This window comes from Equus quagga, chromosome 2 (genome assembly GCF_021613505.1).
Source record: "Equus quagga isolate Etosha38 chromosome 2, UCLA_HA_Equagga_1.0, whole genome shotgun sequence".
Lineage (NCBI taxonomy): Eukaryota > Metazoa > Chordata > Mammalia > Perissodactyla > Equidae > Equus > Equus quagga.
The window spans coordinates 142279013-142300617 of NC_060268.1; the positions used below are offsets into that span (position 1 = coordinate 142279013).

The following is a 21605-nucleotide window of genomic DNA, read 5'->3' on the forward strand; positions in this document are numbered from 1 at the left end:
TTGTGTATATGAAGCTTCACAGAGGGATCAGGTGAATAAACCTTAGACTAATCCAGAGTTTGACTAGGGGTAGCCCAAAGAAGGAGTGTGTGATGGTGGTAGTGGTAGTGGTGGTGGTGGTAATGGTGCACAGAAAACTGCCAATTTGGGGGTTTGTATGGGTGTCTACATTTGCTTAACCATTCACACTGGATGGCCTAACATTATCCCTATTGAATTCTTTAAACTGATTTGTTGGATTAGTTTTATAGCAGATCATAATACATTATTTTATGAAGGACACGGGTTACAAGTATTTTCTACATTGTTATAGTGATATTCCACAATTGCACTACACAGTATTTCAATTCCAGTATGATCTATGAATTCTATTCTTGGAATGTTGCTTGGAATTAAACATCAACTAAGTTCAAAAGTAATTATTTTTTTATTTCAACTCTATAAAGTATACAACAGGCACTCGGCAATTACAGCTGCAGGAAAAATACAGAGCAAATCAAAGCAGGTTAAGTTTATGAAAAAGTTTTTAATCTACATCAAAAGAGTGCAAGTGGTCAATGACCATTTGATGACAGTTGTTGCATTCTGACTAACAAAGGACTCTTTCATGTAGAACAAATTGTAAGAGGACAATCAAATAACCATAGCTGTAAGAATACAAAAGAACGGACCAATGGTAAAAACATCATACATTGAAATAAATTTGATAGATGATGCTTAAAGAAATGTCCCTTTACTCAGAAAGCCCAAACCTCTGAGTCATCGTCAAGGTCCCAGAGCTCTGTTGACGCAGGGGCAGATAGAGAAGAGGACTAACAACACACTTTCAATCTTTAGCTTTCTAGGTCTGTTGAAAATTTGCCTCATCCATGATTTGCATATACAAGAACTCAGAGAAAGCATCCTGTTTTGTTGAGTGCTGCACCAAGATTCTTTTTCATCATTGGTTTCATAACAAGGTGTAGTTAGCAGTCACTTTCCAATTTTTCTTTTCAGTTGGACCATTGTTAATGGAGTCAATAAAATGAGATATGTTAGAACTTGACTGCACTAATATTTAAACTGAATCTGCACAGCTTAGCAAAACAGGAATACCTGTATACAGACTGATAGTATGTCATATATTAATTTGACCTGCACGTACATTTATACATTTCACAGAAATGACGCTGTATCTCATTAACAGATACACAGCTCTGGTACATTTAACAGAAATAAGAGAACAACTTCATCATTTCTGTAATTCATCAATATTATATAATAAAGGCTTATAAATTGTTAGCAGAAAGAACTGTAAAACGCAGCAAGCTAAGAAAGGACAACATTTTGAGGTGTGTTTGTCTTTGTCATGCAGCATAACACCAAATTTGTTTTTTAATAGGATGCCATGAATTTAAGGCACTTGCAACAATGCCAGATAGCCGGGTCATGTTCTAAACTATGGGACAGATGAAAAACAGTACAGTTGACATAATTTCAATAATACTGACAATTATGACATTAATTCAAGTCTACTTGGACCTAAAAACATTATTCAATACAAATAAAATGAAATAATAATGCTGTGAAACACTAAAAAAAGTTATAAGTACCACAAAATATCACACAAAAATATCTATTTACATAAATATTTGTCTGTGGTCCTATTGTGAAAGAAAATGTTGTTATGGATAATGCACAGATCACCTCTACTGTATGAAATCAGTTCTAATATCCTTATTTTCAACATGGTAGCTGACTTCTTTAAATTTAAATTCACCATCAGTTCAGTCCTTTAGACATGAAACAAGAAAAATTCAATAGTTGAATTTATATTATACATGTGTGATTCACATGCATATCCCATAATTTTAAGAAAAAATTATGACTTATAAAGAATATAATCAAAATAAGTTTATTTGAAATGTCACATGGATCTGATTCATATATTAACAACAAAGAAGGTACAAACTCAAAAATCACCTATAGCAATTTTCCAGAAATCATTTTCTCTAATGTATTTAATCTATCTCAAATATTATGATGTTTCTTTTCTTGGCAGTTTTCAGTTTTCCTGTGAGTCGAGACACACAGAAAGCCCTTATTTCCCATACTCAAAATATTAACAAGAAAGTCAGTTAACAAATCAAACAAGTTGGCACTATTCTAACTTACCCAGATGTCCTTTAGTGTAAAAAAAAATAGAGGGGGCATGAAAAACTCAGAAATAAAGTGAGATGCACTTTATGAAGCTGACCATGAATTTTAGCCCTAGTGTCTTCATTAAGACAAGATTTAAATCCTTAAAATTCAATGTTGAAAATTAGATGAATGTTTTCTGTTAGTAATTCTTGGAAGATGTAGTTCACCTTTATTTTTTGGTGATTGCTTTAGACATCCTAATGTAATGTCACAGGTGAAATGAACAAAGATGCAGTAACAAGTGGGAGAAACAGCCTACAGTGACATTGTGCTGAATGCTACTTCTTCATTCTCCTTAGAACTTGTACCTGTGGTTGTCTTAGACTTGAACCATAATTCCAAAATCCACAGTAAGTGCTGATCTCTGAGGTTATTGAGATATTTGCAAAGTTGCAGGAGCAGATTCTCTGCCTTAATGACTAGCTAAATTTAATATTCTAGAAAATCTTTAGCATTCCTACACCATTCTATCTTTTAACAAAAATCATTGAACATTGACTATAGTGTTGAATTTATATATTTTTAAATCCCAATTAAGAGCAATATAAAACATCTGAATAGCATTCATAGCTGGATTTTAGGTTGAAATGTTTAATTTCATATTCTAAAATCTGCAGAAGAAACTGGATATCTTGGGGAATAGACTGATTTTGAGAAATTGTTTGTAAGGGAGGGAAAATTCCAATAACACAAGAATAACTGAAACATCTTAGGATCGAAGGTTTAATTTAACTTTATTCTAATTATATATACTATGTGCTTAGTAATTTTGTTCTCCCAATGTTTCTTAGATTATTATATTTTAATAAGATATATTCTAAAATAGTATGAAACATTCAAACAAAAATCATAATATGTGCCTTCCTGGATACAGTATAATGTTCTAGGTGGACATTTTTTTGCAGAAATGTTTACATTTGACTTTTTAGAAGACTCTTTACTAGAAAAAAGCAAATCTCTATTTAATATACCAAATTCACACAGTTCCAAATCAGGATGACAACTCGTAAGGTTATGCATTTGTCTAAGTAGGTATAATGCTATTTGTCCAGGAAAAGCTATCAAATGGCTCTGTTACTTATGACAGCTAATAATAGTCAACTGGCCTGTCAACAAAGAACTCAGTTTAAATTGCTGATCGTTTTTGCCACGTGAAAAAAGCAAATCAGTTTGACATTTTCAAATCTAGTCTTTGCTAGATAGCATGATGTTTCAGGATTGTAGTATTTCTGTTCTACTTAGCAAAAGTTTATTCTTAAGAAATCAGAATCCTGTTTTCCTCTCTACTCCCTTGTTATTTTCACATGCATGTGGACTCATATCATTCACGAAAAAGCAATCAACACCTGGCCAGGTTCTTGTCTTGTTTCCTGACCTCACATAAATAAGGTTTCTCATCTGATGAATCTTAATATCCTAATGATTTTGTGCTTTCATTTTTTCTCTTTTTTTTTGTTTTTGTTTTTGATTTTTGGTTCAGGCCTAAGACAAGAAGCTAGTTCAAATAGGTTTTTAATCTCCTTTCTCCCTTAACCCTAGACGATGTTGTAAGTGAAATCTGACAGGAGTTGCTTTGATAAATTTAGTGAAAATGCTTCAGTCTCTGGCTACACATGTAATGGTTAGAATTTGTGTTGTCTGTTCAGACACTGACATTTACAGATGAAAGATATACATAGCACCTATAGAGTTTGTTGTTTTTTGGATGGATCTTAACCCCTCTCCACCCCGCCCCACCGCCCACCCCAAGGGTTTATTTTTATAAAAGGGAATATTTTAAGCCTCAGTTTGAGGGCGTGTTAGTTAATAAATAAAAACCAATTGGCTGCTAGTCATTTATTTCCAGGACCATCTTTAAGCACAATATTTTTAAAAATATGAAATGGTTTGTGAATTGCTTATTTTCCCACTCTGTCATGCCAATTTATCAAAAAGAAACAAACAAATATCATGCATGTCATTTTTTTCAATCCTCTGTGAAAACGCATATGTCCCTGCTATGAGAGTTCGCAGCAGAACCCCTATAGCAGTTGTGCTTTTAACGTATCAATTTTTAAAATCTGTCAGAAAGGAAAGGTAACATTCAGTCTCGTCATCAGCACTGCTGGGAAATAAAATCATGAAACGTCTAGCACTGGTTTGACATGAACTCTGTGACCAACAGATGTGTGGTCCTCTTTTTACGGTATATACACCGGCTTGCAGTCATCGATCCTACAACCCTCACTTGAAGAAAGGGAAGAGCCCAGTTTTTGTACCATAGTAATCTGTCGTACCCAATATATTATTTTTTGATCTTCTTGATCATTCTAGCAAGGTACAGACTCTTTTACTAGATTGAAGTATTTCTTACAGTCTTTCAAATTATAATCGGAGCAAAGCAACATCATTGCAACAATAGAAAACATCTCTTTACTGGTGAAAGGCTTTGCTTCAGGACCACCATGTCAACTGCTATTTTTAGGTTCAAACAGAAAACATGTAAAGAGCACTATTGTCATCTAAGCAATAAGTCCTAATGCCACTGTAGTTACTGGAGCAGCATCGATCAAAGGCATCATGGTGACCCCGAGCACGAATCTTCTCTCTTTCCCTCAGGTTTGCTGGCAGCTGAGTCTCAGGAAAAGCTGTCTTCAGCAAGGCAGAAGCAGGTAAGAGAAATACATTAGAAGTCTATATCCCATCCTGAGTTGTCATCAGGTGGTGGTTCGTCATTGTCCTCAGGGAAACTGTCGAAATTGCTTGTGTCTGTGGGTGATGCAACCTGCAAACAAGAGAGAATGAACAGGGGCCTGGCCCACTAGTGTAGCAGTTAAGTTCACACACTCCACTTCGATGCCTAGGGTCCACTGGTTCGGATCCTGGGTGTGGACATATGTACCACTTATCAAGCCATGCTGTGGAGGTATCCCACATAGAAGAAATACAATGCTGGAATGACTTACAACTAGGATATGCAACTATGCACTGGGGCTTTGTGGGGAAAAGGAAAAAAAGAGGAAGATTGGCAACAGATGTCAGCTCAGGGCCAAACTTGCTCACCAAAAAGCATACCTTTAAAAAACAAAAGCCAGAATGAATAGAATAAAAGTTCTGAATTTTTAGTAGAATTCCAAGCTAGATTTTTAAAAAGCATTTTTTATTCATTCCTTAGTCGATGAGTATTTTTGTGTGTCTCCTAGGTAGCAGGTTTTGTGCTTTGTATTGGGGCTTATAGTGGTGAGTAAAAATAGACACAGTTCTTGCCCTCGTGGAGTTTATACTCTAGTAAGGAGTAAATTGGGTGATTAAAACAAATAATCACAAAAATCTGTAGATGATTATAAAGTTTGGTCAGTGCTGTGAAGAAAAAATACAAGGTGCCATGAGAGCATAAAAGTGATCATAGAAAGCCCCTGAGAAAAAGTATTATTTTAAACCTAAGAATCAAAGAGATCAAGAAAGAGAATATAGCACATGCAAAGGTCCTGGGGTGAGAGCAGGAGAGGTCCATGCTGTGAAGCAACCAAAAGAGGCCAATGTGGCTGGTCTGTAAGAAAGGAGAGTGGAAGGAGAAACAGGCAGGAGACAGGTTACACAGAGCCTTGTAGGCCATCTTAAGGATTTTGTGAGTTTATTCTCAATATAGTAAAAATTCATTTCAAAACTCAAGCAAAACTCTTGTAAATTTATTGGGCAAAGTCCAATCTGTACAATATTAGTAAAAATAGTGAAGAAGCACACTTCAGTTTCCCTCATATTCTATAATACTTAGAACCACTTGCTTACACACACTTCTGCATATATATATGTATGTATATATATATATATATACATCTCCCCCATTTAATATTACTACTGTATAAAAGGAGGCCCCTGATAAATTTAGGTTAGGATAATTTAGGCTTAATATTTACACCTCCAAGTTTCTTATTCTACTCTTGTTCTAAAAGCAAACCTTCATGAAGGCAATTTGCATCTGTAATGTGAGACATGGTAATGACGTTTTTGTTTTGTTTGTGAATAAACATTAACACAGAAATCAATCTTTGAAGCAGGGAAAATGTTTCTGTATAAAGAGCAGTCTTTAGCAATTTTGAGTTCTCAGAAAAGAGAAGTATACAATTGAAAGGCTTGGGCCCACAAAGCAGCCCTCTCTGTCTTAGTTAAGATGCAGCACATTTTATTAGATAGATGCAGTATTAAATAAAAATATAAAAGCAATCAATTGAAATGTATTAGAAGTTAATGTAGTATAAACATTTAGTCCACTGGCTATTTAACAAAAAATCTAATGTGTTAAGAAGAGAGTTAAGAAAAGAGAATCTTTTCCTTTTAGAGCCTGATGAAAGGATACAGGAACACAGTTGTGCCTGGAAGAGCTTCAGAGTAATATGTGGGCAAGGGAGGGGAAGTAATATGGGGCATCAATGAACCAACATCGGCCAGGAATTGATAGCTGTTGAAACTGGTTGCTGGACTATTGACCAAACCCATCCAGAAACCAAAGGGCAAGGGAACGCTTTGATGTAGACTATATGGGTTGAACTCTTGGGGACAGAGCAGGATGGAAGGTAAACTGGAATCCCAAACAGAAGGTAACAATAGCACATTGGTCCTAATTCACCCAAGCTTACTCATGTACACACTAACGAAGAACTCATTGTATCGTCTATAGAGAGAACACGTATGTGCAGAAATTCAAAATATACATATTTTTGGTAGTAATTTAAGAATATGACTAAATCAAAATTGCTACTATATTCTTATTCTTGGGCAATGATGTATAAAGTTTTTATGTTACGGGAAAAAAAGAAACTGGTTGCTGGAGATTTATTATATTCCTCTGTCTACATCTGTATATATGTAACACTGTTTTTAAGCTCGGATTTTAGAAGATGTCATTATTTTAATCTGATACTTCTCCTATAGTTTATTTAATCTGATCACAGGATAAAGCTTTAAAAATAACAGATCTTTGATGACTGACATAAGCTCCTGCACGTGTGTCACACAGTTACAAGCTGGAAAGCCTACTTACACTTGGTATTATCGGAGGCGTCAAGGTGCCTTTTCTTAAGCCTTCCCAATTAAAGCCCTCAAACCACCTAGGAAAGGAAAAAAAACAGGTAGTTAAAGGCATTTCACCCCAGCTAAAATTTTCTCATTGCAACATATATGACGTCGACGACTGATGGAAAGCGGTTAGGCAAAGATTTTCAATGTAACAAAAATGTTTTCTATTTAATTGCAGATTTCTTTTTTCCATTAGCTTGTTTTGTGGAATGTATATTTTAAAAAATTGTCAAAATTTTAAATACCAATTAGAAAGTAACTTTTTTATTCTAGTAATTTCAGTCATAGTGTCTGGATGACCTTGTTCCTACACTATAATTTTAATTTAATAAATGTCATAATATGCTTGGCCCTGTGCCATACAGGATATTTTATTTTAAGGAGGTAGAAGCAGGGCATGAAAAGTCAGGACAGGAAATTATCTTTCCATCTTTGTCACAGATTCAGTGGGCAGCCTTAGGTAATTAACCTTTTCACATCACTGTATTGGTCTCTACAAATCCCGTTCTTCTCTTTTTTCTCTTTTTTAATAGAATGAAGGTATTCTGTGTACAGTTTTTCTGTGAAAATGAGGACCAAATAACAAGACGCGTTTTTTTTGTTGGTTGGTTGGTTTTTGTTTTGTTTTTGTGTTTAAAAGATTTCACCATTAGTAAACGCTTACTCCAAATTCTTAGCAGACCTTTTACATATTCATAGGTATTTCGGTAAATAAGTTCCTCTGGTAGGGATGTGAATTTCCTGTGACCGTTAGAGAAACAGACTAATAGAGAAAAACCAGCTTTGTCTTAGCTTAGCTTTAGACTATCCGGTCAACATGGGTAAGGTCTGATATTTAAGATACTGCTACTATTTTTTTAAAAAGACTACACTCTGTAATTTTTTCTCCCTGTCATATCATCTAATCAGAGAATGGTTGGAAAAATATGTTTTAGTTTTGGTCTAGGAAATGAGGTACGATATGGCGGAGGATTTTTGTTTTTTAATATGGTAGAGAATAGAATCCCAGAATGAAAAATACCTATTTCCTCTTTGTGCCAGAGAAGAAAAACGCCAGTTAGTCTGAGTTGGGAGAAACTGAATTTGGTGCATCCGTTGTTTAGAATGCCACAGGGTCAGCTGTAGCTAAAGAAAGTCCCAGAGACACACCCAGAAAGGCCTTTAATAAAAAGGCTAACTAGTCTCCATGGCTCCCTGGATGTTCCCACAGGTTAATTGCATCGGTTATAAAACCACTAACTGAAAAAAAACAGCCCGGGGAAATGCTCGTCAGGTTTTCTGAACTCTCAAATCTAAAGCTTTAAGGAAAGAATACTTACTTGTGCTTTTGAATGTCTTTCACTCCATTTTTCAAATTCCCTAATCTTTCTGACGGGTTGTCCCTGAAAATAAAATAATAATTGATAAGGAATCTAATGTTTTTCACATTATAATCCTTTCAAAAATAATGTGGTTGAAATGCTCACCTGCATAGTTTTTTAATTAAATTAGCAGCATTTTTGGCAATCTTCTTTGGAAACTCTATCATATCAATCCCCCTCAGTATGATGTTATAGGTCTTCATAGGATCTGGGCCTGAGAAAGGCGGGCTGTAAGGATGAGAGACGTGAAAGGAGATATTACTTTTATTTTCTAAATAAGAAAACTTCAATTGTTAGAATGCCACAGATGACATCAATTCTTATTTTGGGGCTTATATTAGTAGTCACAATGGAATAAAACTTGATTAAAAGCAAAATGGCATGGAAAGTTTTCCAAGTAAATCTCTTAGCAAAACCATAAATGGGTCAAGTTTGTCTGCTGTTCCCCTCACTTCCTTTTAGTTTAGAAAGACAACAAAAATCATTTGTTAAAAATGACTTTTGTGGTTTTTTACAAGTGATGCATATTCAGTCCATGATAGTCATGCAATATACAAAACTTATGAAATTAGAAGAAAGTAAAAGTCATCCAACACCCCAAAATATTAATAATTCACATTTTGATAAATGTAATTTCACACATTTCTCTATGAAGATGGACAGACACAGGATTATACTATACATGCTTTTTAAAATAAAAATATTCAATTTCATTTTACTTTAAGTTGACACGAGGAGTTCAACTGAAAGAAATGCTAAATTTCAAACAATGTGCTTCTTCACCAACATTAACTCCTGAAAGATTTCTCTTAAATTAAGAAAAATTCTTAAAAACCTTGAATTTTCATTTTTTAATGATGTACTTCAACTGTAAAACATACTAAAGATTCCTTGTTGCGAATGATGGGAAATAAATATTAATAGTTATTCCTACCTTCTTCCTCCCACCTTAACTTTTGTTGGTTTTAGTATTGTTTAAAGATTGCCAAAGATTATAACATTTACAATGTGTTCAATAAACAAAGTGAAATTATTTAATTTAAATTCTACTTAATCAGATTTAAAGCTCATCACTAATTCTTTGACCAGTTTCTTTACTCCTTTGGGCTTTATTTTGATTCATCCCTTCATTGACTTGCTCATACAGTAGTGTTAGAACTGCTGTGCACACTTTATATGTTGTCTTTGTATTTTAAGAATAACTTACCTGGTATAAATTGTTTGGGCTCTAGTCTCTGTCTCCCTCAGAACTATGTAGTTCTTGATATATTATCTTTTGGCATTAAAGGTACTACGGAGAAGGCTGAGGCCAACTCGAACTCCAATCCTCCTCATTCCTAACACTATATCCAAGCTTTTGTGGCTTAGATCCTTATATGATTATTCCTTATCATTGAAGTTAGGAAATTGTACTAGGACAAATGGGGTGGTGTTAGTCTGAATCTGTTTCCCTGCAGTCACTACTGATCAAAAGGATACACTGAGTCACGTCTTTATGCCATGAATTTTGTATTATGTAGCCTAATATGTATATGGGATGAATATTCTGTTCATATACATGATTGCTTTTTTCTATTTCCTTTGACTCCTATATCCTCTTTCTGTAATAATTTCTATATCCTTTTTTCTTTTCTATTATTTTTCTCAAATCTGTCTACTATTTCCTTGGCTGGGTTTTTAATTGCTATTATTCTATTTTCTGTGGCTTATAATATAACTTTCAGCTCTGTGGTATTCCTGAGCTCTGCTAGTTTACTTCTCTTATCATCTACAAACACTTGCAGATATCTCTAAGTTTACTTTTTAAAGAGCTCATGCTTTTAATAGTCTCAAAGAAACTGTAGATAATTTTTCTGAACTCTTCCCGTTTCTTTGATTTATTTCTCTTGTGTGTTATTTAGTTGCCTTTTACTCATGCATTTTTCAGCTGAAATGAACAGAAAACACCAACTCAAACTGATTAAAACCATAAGGACATTTATCTCGCATAATTGGCAGTCCAGAGGTAGGGCAAACTCTAGATCTGGTAGGATCAGTGGCTCAATGACACAGGTTCTTTCCAGGTTTTGTTCTACCATAGTCAGCGTTGGCTTCATCCTAAGGCTATTTCCCCTCATAGTTGAAAGATGACTACCAGTGCAAATAGGGACTTATATACATTCAATAACTGTTTATTGAGTGCCTACTACAGGCACTGAGAATTCTCTTCCACAAATATATATTAAAATTCTTCCTTAAATTGTCTTGGACCAGTTTAAATTGCGTGCCCAATCCAATCAATGGCAATCACCAGGGGAATGTCGTGTAACTGGAATAGGTGAATTGAGTTTAAACCTGAATCTGGAGATGAGTTCATCTTTTCCTGAGTCAAGTAGGGGCCTATGGAGTCTTGAACAAAACCAGTAAGTAAGAAAGGAATTTGTATATGTAGAAGGGGTCTGGGGTAGGAAATGGGTCTTATTGAGCCATTTCTGATTACTACTTATCCTCAAATGGGACTAGCTAGCCTGAAGAACAGAATAAAGAAGGTTGAAAGAAAGGAGGCAAGTGGAAAATTCAGCATCCTTCACTAGGATTTCTTGTCTTAGAAAATCTCTCACCAGATCATTCATTTCATTTGCCCTTAACTTTTGGTATTCAAAAAGCCCTACCACGTTCTCTGAAATCTTGCAATCACTGCTGCTCTCCCTTTTCTTTTTGCTCCCTTTCACTTTATTGGCCAACATTGTGGTAGAATTCGCCAGTGAAGTCATCTGGTCCTGGACTTTTGTTTGTTGGGAGGTTTTTGATTACTGGTTTCATCTCTTTCCTAGTAATTGGTCTGTTCAGGTTTTTTATTCCTTCATGATTCAGTATCAATAGATTGCATGTTTCTAGAATTTCATCCATTTCTTCTAGATTTTCCAATTTGTTGACATATAATTGTTCATAGTAGTCTCTTATAATCCTTTGTATTTCTGTGGTATCAGTTGTAAGGTCTGCTCTTTCATTTCTGGTTTTATGTACTTGACTCCTCTTTTTCTTTTTCTTGGTGAATCTAGCTAAAGGTTTGTATTTGTTTACCTTTTCAAAGAACCAGCTCTTAGTTTCATTGATCTTTTCTGTTGTCTTTTTAGTTTCTATTTCATTTATTTCCACTCTCATCTTTGTTATTTCCTTCCTTCTGCTAACTTTGGGCCTGGTTTGCCCTTCTAGTTCCTTGAGGTGTGAAGCTAGGTTGTGTATTTGAGATAGTTCTTGTTTCTTGATGTAGGCATTTATCATTATGAACTTCCCTCTTAGAACTGGTGTTGCTGCATCCCATAAGTTTCAGTATGTTAAATTTCCATTTTCATTTGTCTCAAGGTATTTTTTGATTTTCCTTTTTTTCTTATTTGACCCATTGGTTGTTCAGTACCATGTTGTTTAATCTCCAAGTATTTGTGAATCTTCCAGTTTTCTTCCTGTAATTGATTTCAATTTTAAACCACTGTGGTTGGAAAAACTGCTTGATATGACTTAAATCTTCTTAAATTTATTAAGACTTGTTTGTGGCCTAACATGTGATCTATTCTGGAGAATGTACCATGTGCACTTGAGAAGAATGTGTATTCTGTTGCTTTTGAATAGAATGTTCTGTATATATCTGTTAAGTTCATCTGTGCCTAATGTGTCATTTGGTCTAATGTGTCATTTAAGGCTAATGTTTCCTTATTAATCTTCTGTCTGAATGATCTATCCATTGATGTAAATGAGGTATTAAATTGACCTACTATTATTGTATTGCTATACATTTCTCTCTTTAGGTCTGTTAATATTTGATTTATATATATATTTAGGTGCTCCTATGTTGGGCACATACTTATTTACAAATGTTATATTCTCATGTTGGATTGACCCCTTTATCACTATGTAATGACTTTCATTGTCTCTTATTATAGCCTTTGTCTTAAAGTCTATTTTTTCTTAGATAAGTATGGCTACTTCAGCTTTCTTCTGATTTCCATTTTCATGGAATATCTTTGTCCATTCCTTCACTTTCAGTTTCTGTGTGTCCTTATAGCTGAAGTGAGTCTCTTGTAGGGCAGCATATCGATGGGTCTTGCTTTTTTGTTGTTGTTTTTTTTTGTCTATTCAGCCACTCTATGTCTTTTGATTGATAATTTAGCCATTTACAATTAAATTAATTATTGATAGTTATGTACTTATTGCCATTTTGTTAATTGTCTCCTGTTTTGTAGTTCCTCTCTACTCCTTTCTTCTTTTCTTTTTCTCTTCTTTTGTGGTTTTAGTGGTATGCTTAGATGCCTTTTTCTTTATCTTTTCTATATCTACTATAGGTTTTTGCTTTGTGGTTATCATGAGGTTTACATAAAACAACTTACATTTGTAACAGTTTATTTATTTGTGAGGAAGACTGGCCCTGAGCTAACATCTATGCCAATCTTCTTCTACTTTATGTGGGATGCCACCCCAGTGTGGCTTGACGAGCAGTGCTAGATCCACACCCAGGATCTGAAACTGCGAACCTCAGGCCACCAAACCAGAATGGGCAAAGCTAACCACTAAACCACCAGGCTGGCCCCTGTAACAGTTTATTCAAAGCTGATAAGTTAAGTTTGAGTGCATTCTGAAGCTCTACATGTTTTATTCTCCATCTCCCTACATTTTATGTTTTTCACGTCACATTTTATATCTTTTGATCTTGTATATCCCTTAACTAATTATTGTAGTCAAAGTTATTTTTACTACTTCTGTCTTTTAACCTTCATCCTAGCTTTACAAGTGATTAAAGTACTGTTTTTACTATACATTTCCCTTTACCAGTGGGATTTATACTTTCATGTGTTTTCTTGTTACTAATTAGTACCCTTTCTTTTCAGCTTAAACAAGTCCCTTTAATATTTCTTGTAAGGACGGTTTAGTGGTGATGAACACCTTTAACTTTTGGTTGTCTGGAAAATTCTTTCTTTCTCCTTCAATTCTGAATGATAACTTTGCCAGGTAGAGTATTCTCTTTTTTTTTTTTTTTTTTAAGATTTTATTTTTTCCTTTTTCTCCCCAAAGCCCCCCGGTACATAGTTGTGTATTCTTCGTTGTGGGTCCTTCTAGTTGTGGCATGTGGGACGCTGCCTCAGCGTGGTCTGATGAGCAGTGCCATGTCCGCGCCCAGGATTCGAACTAACGAAACACTGGGCCGCCTGCAGCGGAGCGCGCGAACTTAACCACTCGGCCACGGGGCCAGCCCCCCAGGTAGAGTATTCTTGGTTAGCAATTTTTTCTTTCACCATTTTGAATATATCATATCACTACCATCTGGCCTACACATTTTCTGCTGAAAAAAATGCTGATAGCCTTATGGGGAGGGGGTTCCCTTTTATATAACAAATTGTTTTTTTCTTGCTGCTTTTAAGATTCTTTCCTTGCCTTTAACTTTTGACGTTTTAATTATAATGTGTCTTAGTGTAAGTCTCTTCGGATTCCTCATTTGGAGCTCTGGGCTTCCTTGGATCTGGAAGTCTGTTGCCTTCCCTAGACTAGGGAAGTTTTCAACCATTTTTTCTTCAAATAAGTTTTCTGCCCCTTTCTCTCTCTTCTCCTTCTGGGACCCCTATGATGTGTAGGTTAGTCTGCTTGATATTGTCCCATAAGTCCCTTAAGCTATCTTCCCTTTTTTTCATTCTTTTTTTTCTTTTTGCTGCTCTGATTGGATGAGTTCCACAGCCCTGTCTTTGAGATCACTGATTCTTTCTTCTGTTTCTTCTAGTCTGCTGTTGAACCCCTATAGGGTATTTTCCAGTTCAGTCTTTGTATTCTTCAGCTCTATGACTTCTCTTTGGTACTTTCTTATGTTTTCTATCTTTTTATTGAGGTTCTCACTGTCTTCATCGATTCTTCTCCCATGTTTGGCAAACATCTTTATGACCATTGTTCTGAACTCTTTATTAGGTATAATTATTTTTCTCTGTTTCATTAAGGTATTTTCCTAAGATTTTATCTTGTTCTTTCATTTGGAACATATTCCTCTATTTCTTTGTTTTACTTGGCTCTCTGTTGGTTTCTATGCATTAGATAGAATAGCCACCTTTCTGTCTTGAAGGACTGGCCTCATGTAGGAGATGAACCTTATTGTTTAACCCTGCCCTAGCTCCTGGTTGTCTCTCAAACCTTTGTAAGTGTCCAAGCAGGCTATTTTATTTTTAATAGCTTCCAGTAGCTAAGGGTGTGCCAAGATCTGTCAGTGTCCCAAAGGGGAGGATCTCAGTTAACACCTAGATGCAGGCTGATTGGAAGGCAGACTCTCAGGCAGCAGCTTTTAAAGTATGCAGATATATACAGCCCAATGGGAACACAAGTGTAAGCCCTGTGGGCCACCAATGCCAGTCAATATAAAGGTGCCCCTGAGAAGCAGTGCAAAAATTGGGGCTCCAGACAAATGTCTAAGCTCCTATCTGGGAGATACTGGCTAGCTGTAGCGAGAGGGAGAGGGCAAAGATCACATGCACTGGCCTACACTCCCTGAGAGCATGCCTGTAGGCCCCTAGATGTGTGCCAAACCTGAAGCCTGCCCCTCAGGCCGAAGCTCCAGGACAAGCAAATAGGCTTCTTTCATAGAAAGACTGCAGTGTGTTTCCGTCTGCTGTCTGTGCAGTGCCCTGGGAGTGGTAGCCTGCTAAGAACTATCTCTTCAACTGTTACAGTCCCATGGGACCTAACAACACAAGCCCCCAAAGCCACCAGAGACAGATGATCAAGGAATATCTCCTTGGCAGCAGCTGCACCAGATGCATATAATGCTCCCCTCTGGGAGATACTGCTACACTAGAGCATGGCAGAGGAAGAGCAAAGACTGCGCCCACACTCTGAGGTCTCTGGAAGGATTACAGTCAGTCCTTAGATGTGTGTTTAATTAGAAGCCTGCCCGTTGGGTTGCTGCTATGATGATAACCTAACAGGCCTCTTTCACAGAAAGACCGAGCTACTGGGTCTTTTCCCTTTTGCTGTTTTGTGGAAGTGGTAGCCATTTAAGAACTCTTCCTCTGTTGGTTACAGTCCTGTGGGATCCACCAGTATAAGCCCCACTGGCCAACAGCACCAGGTGATATAGATGTGTTCTCTGGTAGCAGCCACAAAAACTGGGACACCAGACACATGTAAAAGCTCTCCTCCAAGAGATACCGGCACTCTGGTGCGAGGCAGAGGGAGAGCATACAGATGGTGCCCGCCAGGCAAGAAAAAGAAAAAAAATAGAAAGGAAAACAACTCTAGAGTTAAAAAAAAAAACTATGTCTGCTGGCTGGAGTAAGATGGAAGGAGAGCACAAAGGTGGCACTCCAGAAGGCTCCAAAATATGTGTCAGATCTGTTGGCTGCCCTTCAGGCTGATGCTTTAAGACAAGCAAATGAGCCCCTCCTCCCACACAAAGCCTGGTTGCCCCTGGATCAGCCACTTCCATGCTGGGCCCTGGGGTGGGTGAGTCTGAGCACATGCGCCCTTTAAGAGCTGTTTCTCCAATCACTACAGCTTGTGGGTCTTGGGAATGTGAGCCCTGTTGGTTTTCAAAGCTAGGTGTTTAGGAGGCTTGTCTCTCAGGTGCAGGCCTTAAAAGTTGGGGGCTGCCCAATGTGGGGTTCGAACCCTTCACTCCTCAGGGAGAAGCTCTGGGTTTTCAGTTCCCTTCAGATGTGGGTTGCTGCACTAGGGGTGGGATTTATGGTGAGATTGTGTCCCAGCCTCCCCTATCTGCTCAGATGTGGGCCTTCTCTCATTGGCCTGATGAGTAGGAGTTACTTAGCTAGTTTTGAGGTTTGTTTCAGAGGAAGTTGTTCCATATGTGGCTGTAGATTTGATGTGTTTGTGGGAGGAGGTGAGTTCAGGATTCTCTTATTCACCATCTTTAACTGCAACCCCTTAAGCTCATTTACTTTTAATCATAATAAGTATTTTTTATGATGTAAGTATTTGTGGTAGTAAATGGAGTTCAGCTTTGTCCATACCATACAAATTGTGATTTATATTGCTTTATTTTTATTACTGTTCGGCTATTCCATAACTTCTATGACCCTAGGATTATTTTTTTTTAATTTTGTTTTTTAAATTTTCAAGTGGTTAGGCTTTTTCTTTTAAATCTTTTATTAATTTCTAGTTTCACTATATTACAGTCAGATATTGTAGCCTATGAAATTTCTATTTTAAAGGATTAAGGATTTTCTGTTACTAAGAATTTCTTTACAGTTTAATATATGCCAATTTTCAAGGATAAGGTTTTAATTTTTTTCCTTATTACTCAAGGAATAAATAATGATTGCAGAAAAAGTTTTAAATGCATAAGGAGAAATAGAAACTGCCATGGTTAACATTTTAGTCTAGTTACCAATGTTTAGTATTTTAATTCTCCAGTTAATAGTTAATATTAAGTTTTCTTCTATTCATTGTATGATTGGTTTTTCTAGTAATTCTGGGAACACCAGAAAGGTTATCTATCTAACTATCCATCCATCCATACACATGCATATACGTTAAATTCAACCTTCACTATGTCCATATCTTTCATATTCTTATATATCTACTTAATTTGTCATATATTTAAAACAATTTACCTCCATTCAGAAGGAGAATATTGAGTTAGTTCGCAGATAATTTATTTGAAGTAAACATAGAAGTTTCTAGAGTAATAATGTAAAATATCCACAAATAAAATACAAACGACAGCATAACTATTCCTGGCAATGGTAGTGGTAAGTAGTAGCTGTTAGCATTTTGGAGTGCTTCATATATTCACTGAATCCTCACAAAGAACCCTGATGCCAACATCCCAAGTTGTCTTCTCATTTTCATTGCAGCTGCTAACTTCTCTTAAGTAATTCTTTCACATCCTGCCTCAGGCTTAGTACTTTCTTTCTACTGCCCCTACCCTATTCTAAGCTCTCATCTTCCTAGATCTGAATTAGTGGAATGATCTTCAAATTAGCCTTCTCATCACTCTTCCAATTTGCCCTACACATTACTGACAGCTTGTTTTTCCTTAAATTCTACGACACATGTCACTCCTTTGTCAGAAAATACTCAATGATTCCTTTTCTGGATGAAGTCCAAACACTCAAGTGTGGCAATCATGATTCTCAAAAGATAGATCATTGATCTCTCATTATTTTTTAGATGAACCTTCTCCATATCTTCGCCCACTACTGCCCCTCTAGTTAAGCCATGTCTCTGCCTAGAATACCCTTTTCCTTGCTCTCTATGTCTAAGTCCTATTCCTTTAAGGCCCAGCTGCAGTCTCACCTTCTTCAAAAGCCTCCCTGGACAAGCCCAGCCCTCCTCTGAACTCTTTAGTTCATATTGACCCTGTTACTCATTGTTCTTAGTGCATGGCATGGTAGTATATTTGTTCTTTTCCTTGAAGAGCTTACAGTCAGTCTTATACCTGGCAGTATACATAGTACCTTTTTACGTTGTTGATACCTATAATATTACTACACAAAAGACCTGCAAAGCATTTACATTTCATTTAGATATAATAATTGCCAACAGACTCTCTTATTTATATGAATAGCTGACTCTAGATATTTTTATATGACTATCATCTCCCTTACTTCATTGCTGGCTAAATGAGTAGGCTCAAAGATCTCATAGAAAGAGACTGGATCATTCCACAGTCTCATATGTATAAAGAATTAGCAACGAGACCAAAGTTGATATTGGGTTTGTTGCCCTCATCTGACTCATTTTAGACTTTGCTTTATGAATCCTTGGCCATTTGCATAACTAATTGAAGTTAATTCACAAGGTATGGTGAAATGAGTTTAAGATGGTCTAATCAGAGTGACAAAGGCAGGAGTGTGTGGCTGTTTGCTGGTCTATTTTTACCGGCAGTTCTCTATCAATGTCCATACCTGCCAGTCAGAAGTTCATACATTAGGATTCCCAGTGACCAATAGTCGGCTGAAATGTCATGGCCTTTGTTCAGGATGATCTCTGGGGCTACATACTCTGGAGTCCCACAAAAAGTCCATGTTTTCTTTCCAAATCCTATTTTCTTTGCAAAGCCAAAATCAACCTTACAAAAGAGAAAAACAAAATATTCAAGCCACTTATAATTAAGTTTAAAAGCAAGAAGTTACTTTGCTGAAGTGTATTGATGATAATAATAATAAAATAAAATAAAAACAGCTGCAGGTTATTATAGTTCTGTCTTCTAAAAAGAGTCGTTTATATTTCAAACAAACAAGGCCTCCCTGATCAAACTCAGTGTCAATGGGAAAAATTGAAACCTGAGTATAGGATAAAATTCACATCATTAAAAATATAGGAAAATCTTTCTTTCTGGAAATACTTTCCATTTTTCCTCGTTTTATGCCAACAGAGATTGGGGCATAAACAAATAATTTCTCCTTTACTCAAAATTTTTACAAGACCAGTTGGACCTACTTGACATATTTTCCAGCATATACATGATTCCTGTTGGATTTAATGAAGTTGACAATTCATTTAGTATTAATTGAGAAGACACTTTACTGTCAAAAGAGCTGAGTAATAAAGTTATTGGGCCAATGACTCTGCCCTTGGTAAAGAGAAACAGAAATAAAATGGCAATATATCCTTTATTTTTCTAGAAACCTTTGAGGAGCAGCCTCAAATGCAGGAAATTTAATTTTTTTCTAAAACAATTTGATTGAGAGTACAAATAATTAAGTGCCATTAATTTGATTTCTTTGAAAACCATATACTGAATAAAAATTCCAAAAGTGTAAAATATAGAATCAGGCACCGATAGATCCAAAGCCCACAAAAGCTGTGCAATTAACAATAAGAGAACTTTGGGGCTGGCCCGGTGGCACAGCAGTTAAGTTTGCACGTTCCACTTCTCGGCGGCCCTGGGTTCACCGGTTCGGATCCTGGGTGCGGACATGGCACCGCTTGGCACACCATGCTGTCATGGGCGTCCAACATATAGAAAAAGTAGAGGAAGATGGGCATGGATGTTAGCTCAGGGCCAGGCTTCCTCAGCAAAAGGAGGAGGACTGGCAGTAGTTAGCTCAGGGTTAATCTTCCTCAAAAAAAGAAAAAGAGAGAACTTCCTTTCAAAAGTAAATCTTTAGAGCTCTTGACCAATTTTAATATTATTAACATGGCTTGGATAATATTGCCTGCAAACCTCATTTTTTCCCATTAGCATTATCCTTAAATCTAAAATAGTAAAATGATTCATGGTTTTATGTAATATAAATACCTATTCCCTTTGGATGACAGGAAGCCAGACAGAAGAAGGATTTCTATGAAGCTCTTCTAGGTCTATGAACACCTGCCATCTAGCACGAGCCCACTTCAGCATATTTAGTCAGGATGTTAATTCAAAACTAGCCAATATAATTTCTCATAACTGGAAAGAATAGTTCATTGAAAATAGTGACGCTAAAACCCACTTTTAAGAAAAGTCATAAAATCTAAAAATAAGAACTGAGATTTCAGTGTTAACAAATGAACATATAAACCAATATTTTAAAACTGCAGGGCAGACACCAAGTGTGAAACACACTGACCAGTTTGGTGTAACCTCGGTGATCTAGGATGAGATTTTCTGGCTTGAGGTCCCTGTAAATGATTCCTTTGGAATGCAGATAGGCAAACGCTTCTACCACACATGCCGTGTAAAATCTGGTTGTAGAATCTTCAAATGAACCTCTGCGATACAGAAAATGGAATGAAAAGTATACAAGAAATTAGTTTCTCTAATAAGGTTTTATTTCTCATTTCACTATATTCCTGTGTTACTATATTGACCTCAGAGATGAATGTCCTACTGGCCAAACGTCATGTGATTGTCATTGCATTGCATTTCCAAAAGCATTTCAAGATTAAGTCAAGGAATTCTTTGCCTTTATGAATGGGATAGTGAAGTCTAACTTCCTGAAAACCGTGAAGAGAGTTCAACCAAATACCACATTTCGTGTACTTGGTGAATTCCTCCCAATGGTCCACTACAATCTGAAAAGGCACAGCTCCAGCAGTGGGCAGGAGAGAGACAAATGCTATTTTACAGCTTGTCTACCAAGGGTGTTTTTTAAAGGAGAATTTATGAGTTTAGTCACATTTATTCTTAGTGGGCTTGTTTTTGAATCTTTCTAAATAATATAGACATGAGAATGCAAATAAAAGTTAATGTTTTCAAAGAACCACTTTGGAAATGAGCTGTGATGCTGCTGATACAATCATACCATAAGCTAAGTGTTCTTCTCTTTGAAACTTCCGTCAGCAAGACAAACAAAACGTGTTTCCTATAGTTCAACCTTCTCATTAGAAAGAAAAGGTGGAGCTAAAAGATAATTAGAAGGAAAAAGGTAATTGGACAGGAATGTTTACTAGTAAACTTGCTTATGATTTTAAGCAAGAAAGCTCTCTCTATCCACGTGTGTGCGTGTGTGTATTTATTTAATGAAATAACAGTAAAAGAAAACCTTGGCATCTAAGGTTAACTCCTTGGTTCTAGGGCAGAACCTTTACACTTTAATTGATTTTTTTAATGGAATTCCTTTAAAAGATAAACAACATTTATTTCCTCTTTCCCAAGTAGTAAACACAGTTTAATCATTTCACGATAATTCAAGAACGCTCATGTGAACGTAGGCTTTTGAGGCAGCTAAGACACAGCATGAGAGAAAGCACCTAGGCAGTTTTAGGTGGTTGACAACAAAGGGTCCCCTCGCAACCTGCTTTCATGAGACTTGCTAGTGATAGTTTACATTTTGATGACTCTTGCTTCTTTTGCAAAAAGTCTAACAAACCAGCAAATGGAATATGGCTGCTATCTTACAAAATTAATCAGAGCATCCAAGGCTAAAGCAGCCACCTTTTCAGAAATATACAGTGTCTTCTAGAAAGGTGTAGTCTTCATTTCAACTACTAATGCCCCCTGAGTTGTCACTGAAATAATTAGCTCTTCCCCAAAGAAATCTTTCTTTTGAAATACAATTCAAGGCATGATGAGACCTACTCCTCTAGATACTAGAATCTTAACTGTAATTACTA

The 21605-nt window shown here is 36.3% G+C and overlaps 1 protein-coding gene across 2 annotated transcripts in view; it reads right to left on the bottom strand.

The window, feature by feature from the left end:
- Window positions 1-506: 506 nt before the first annotated feature.
- The window catches only part of PRKG1 (protein kinase cGMP-dependent 1), a 1186718-nt gene continuing 1165619 nt past the window's right edge, over window positions 507-21605 (bottom strand). For both annotated transcript variants that reach the window (XM_046653608.1, XM_046653607.1), the window contains exons 13-18: window positions 20120-20261; window positions 18473-18636; window positions 8703-8825; window positions 8556-8618; window positions 7202-7268; window positions 507-4945 (exon numbers count right to left, since the gene is read on the bottom strand). In XM_046653608.1, the coding sequence (XP_046509564.1) occupies window positions 4847-4945; window positions 7202-7268; window positions 8556-8618; window positions 8703-8825; window positions 18473-18636; window positions 20120-20261 (658 nt within the window). In that variant the 3' untranslated portion in view covers window positions 507-4846. The remainder of the gene's footprint in view (window positions 4946-7201; window positions 7269-8555; window positions 8619-8702; window positions 8826-18472; window positions 18637-20119; window positions 20262-21605) is intronic.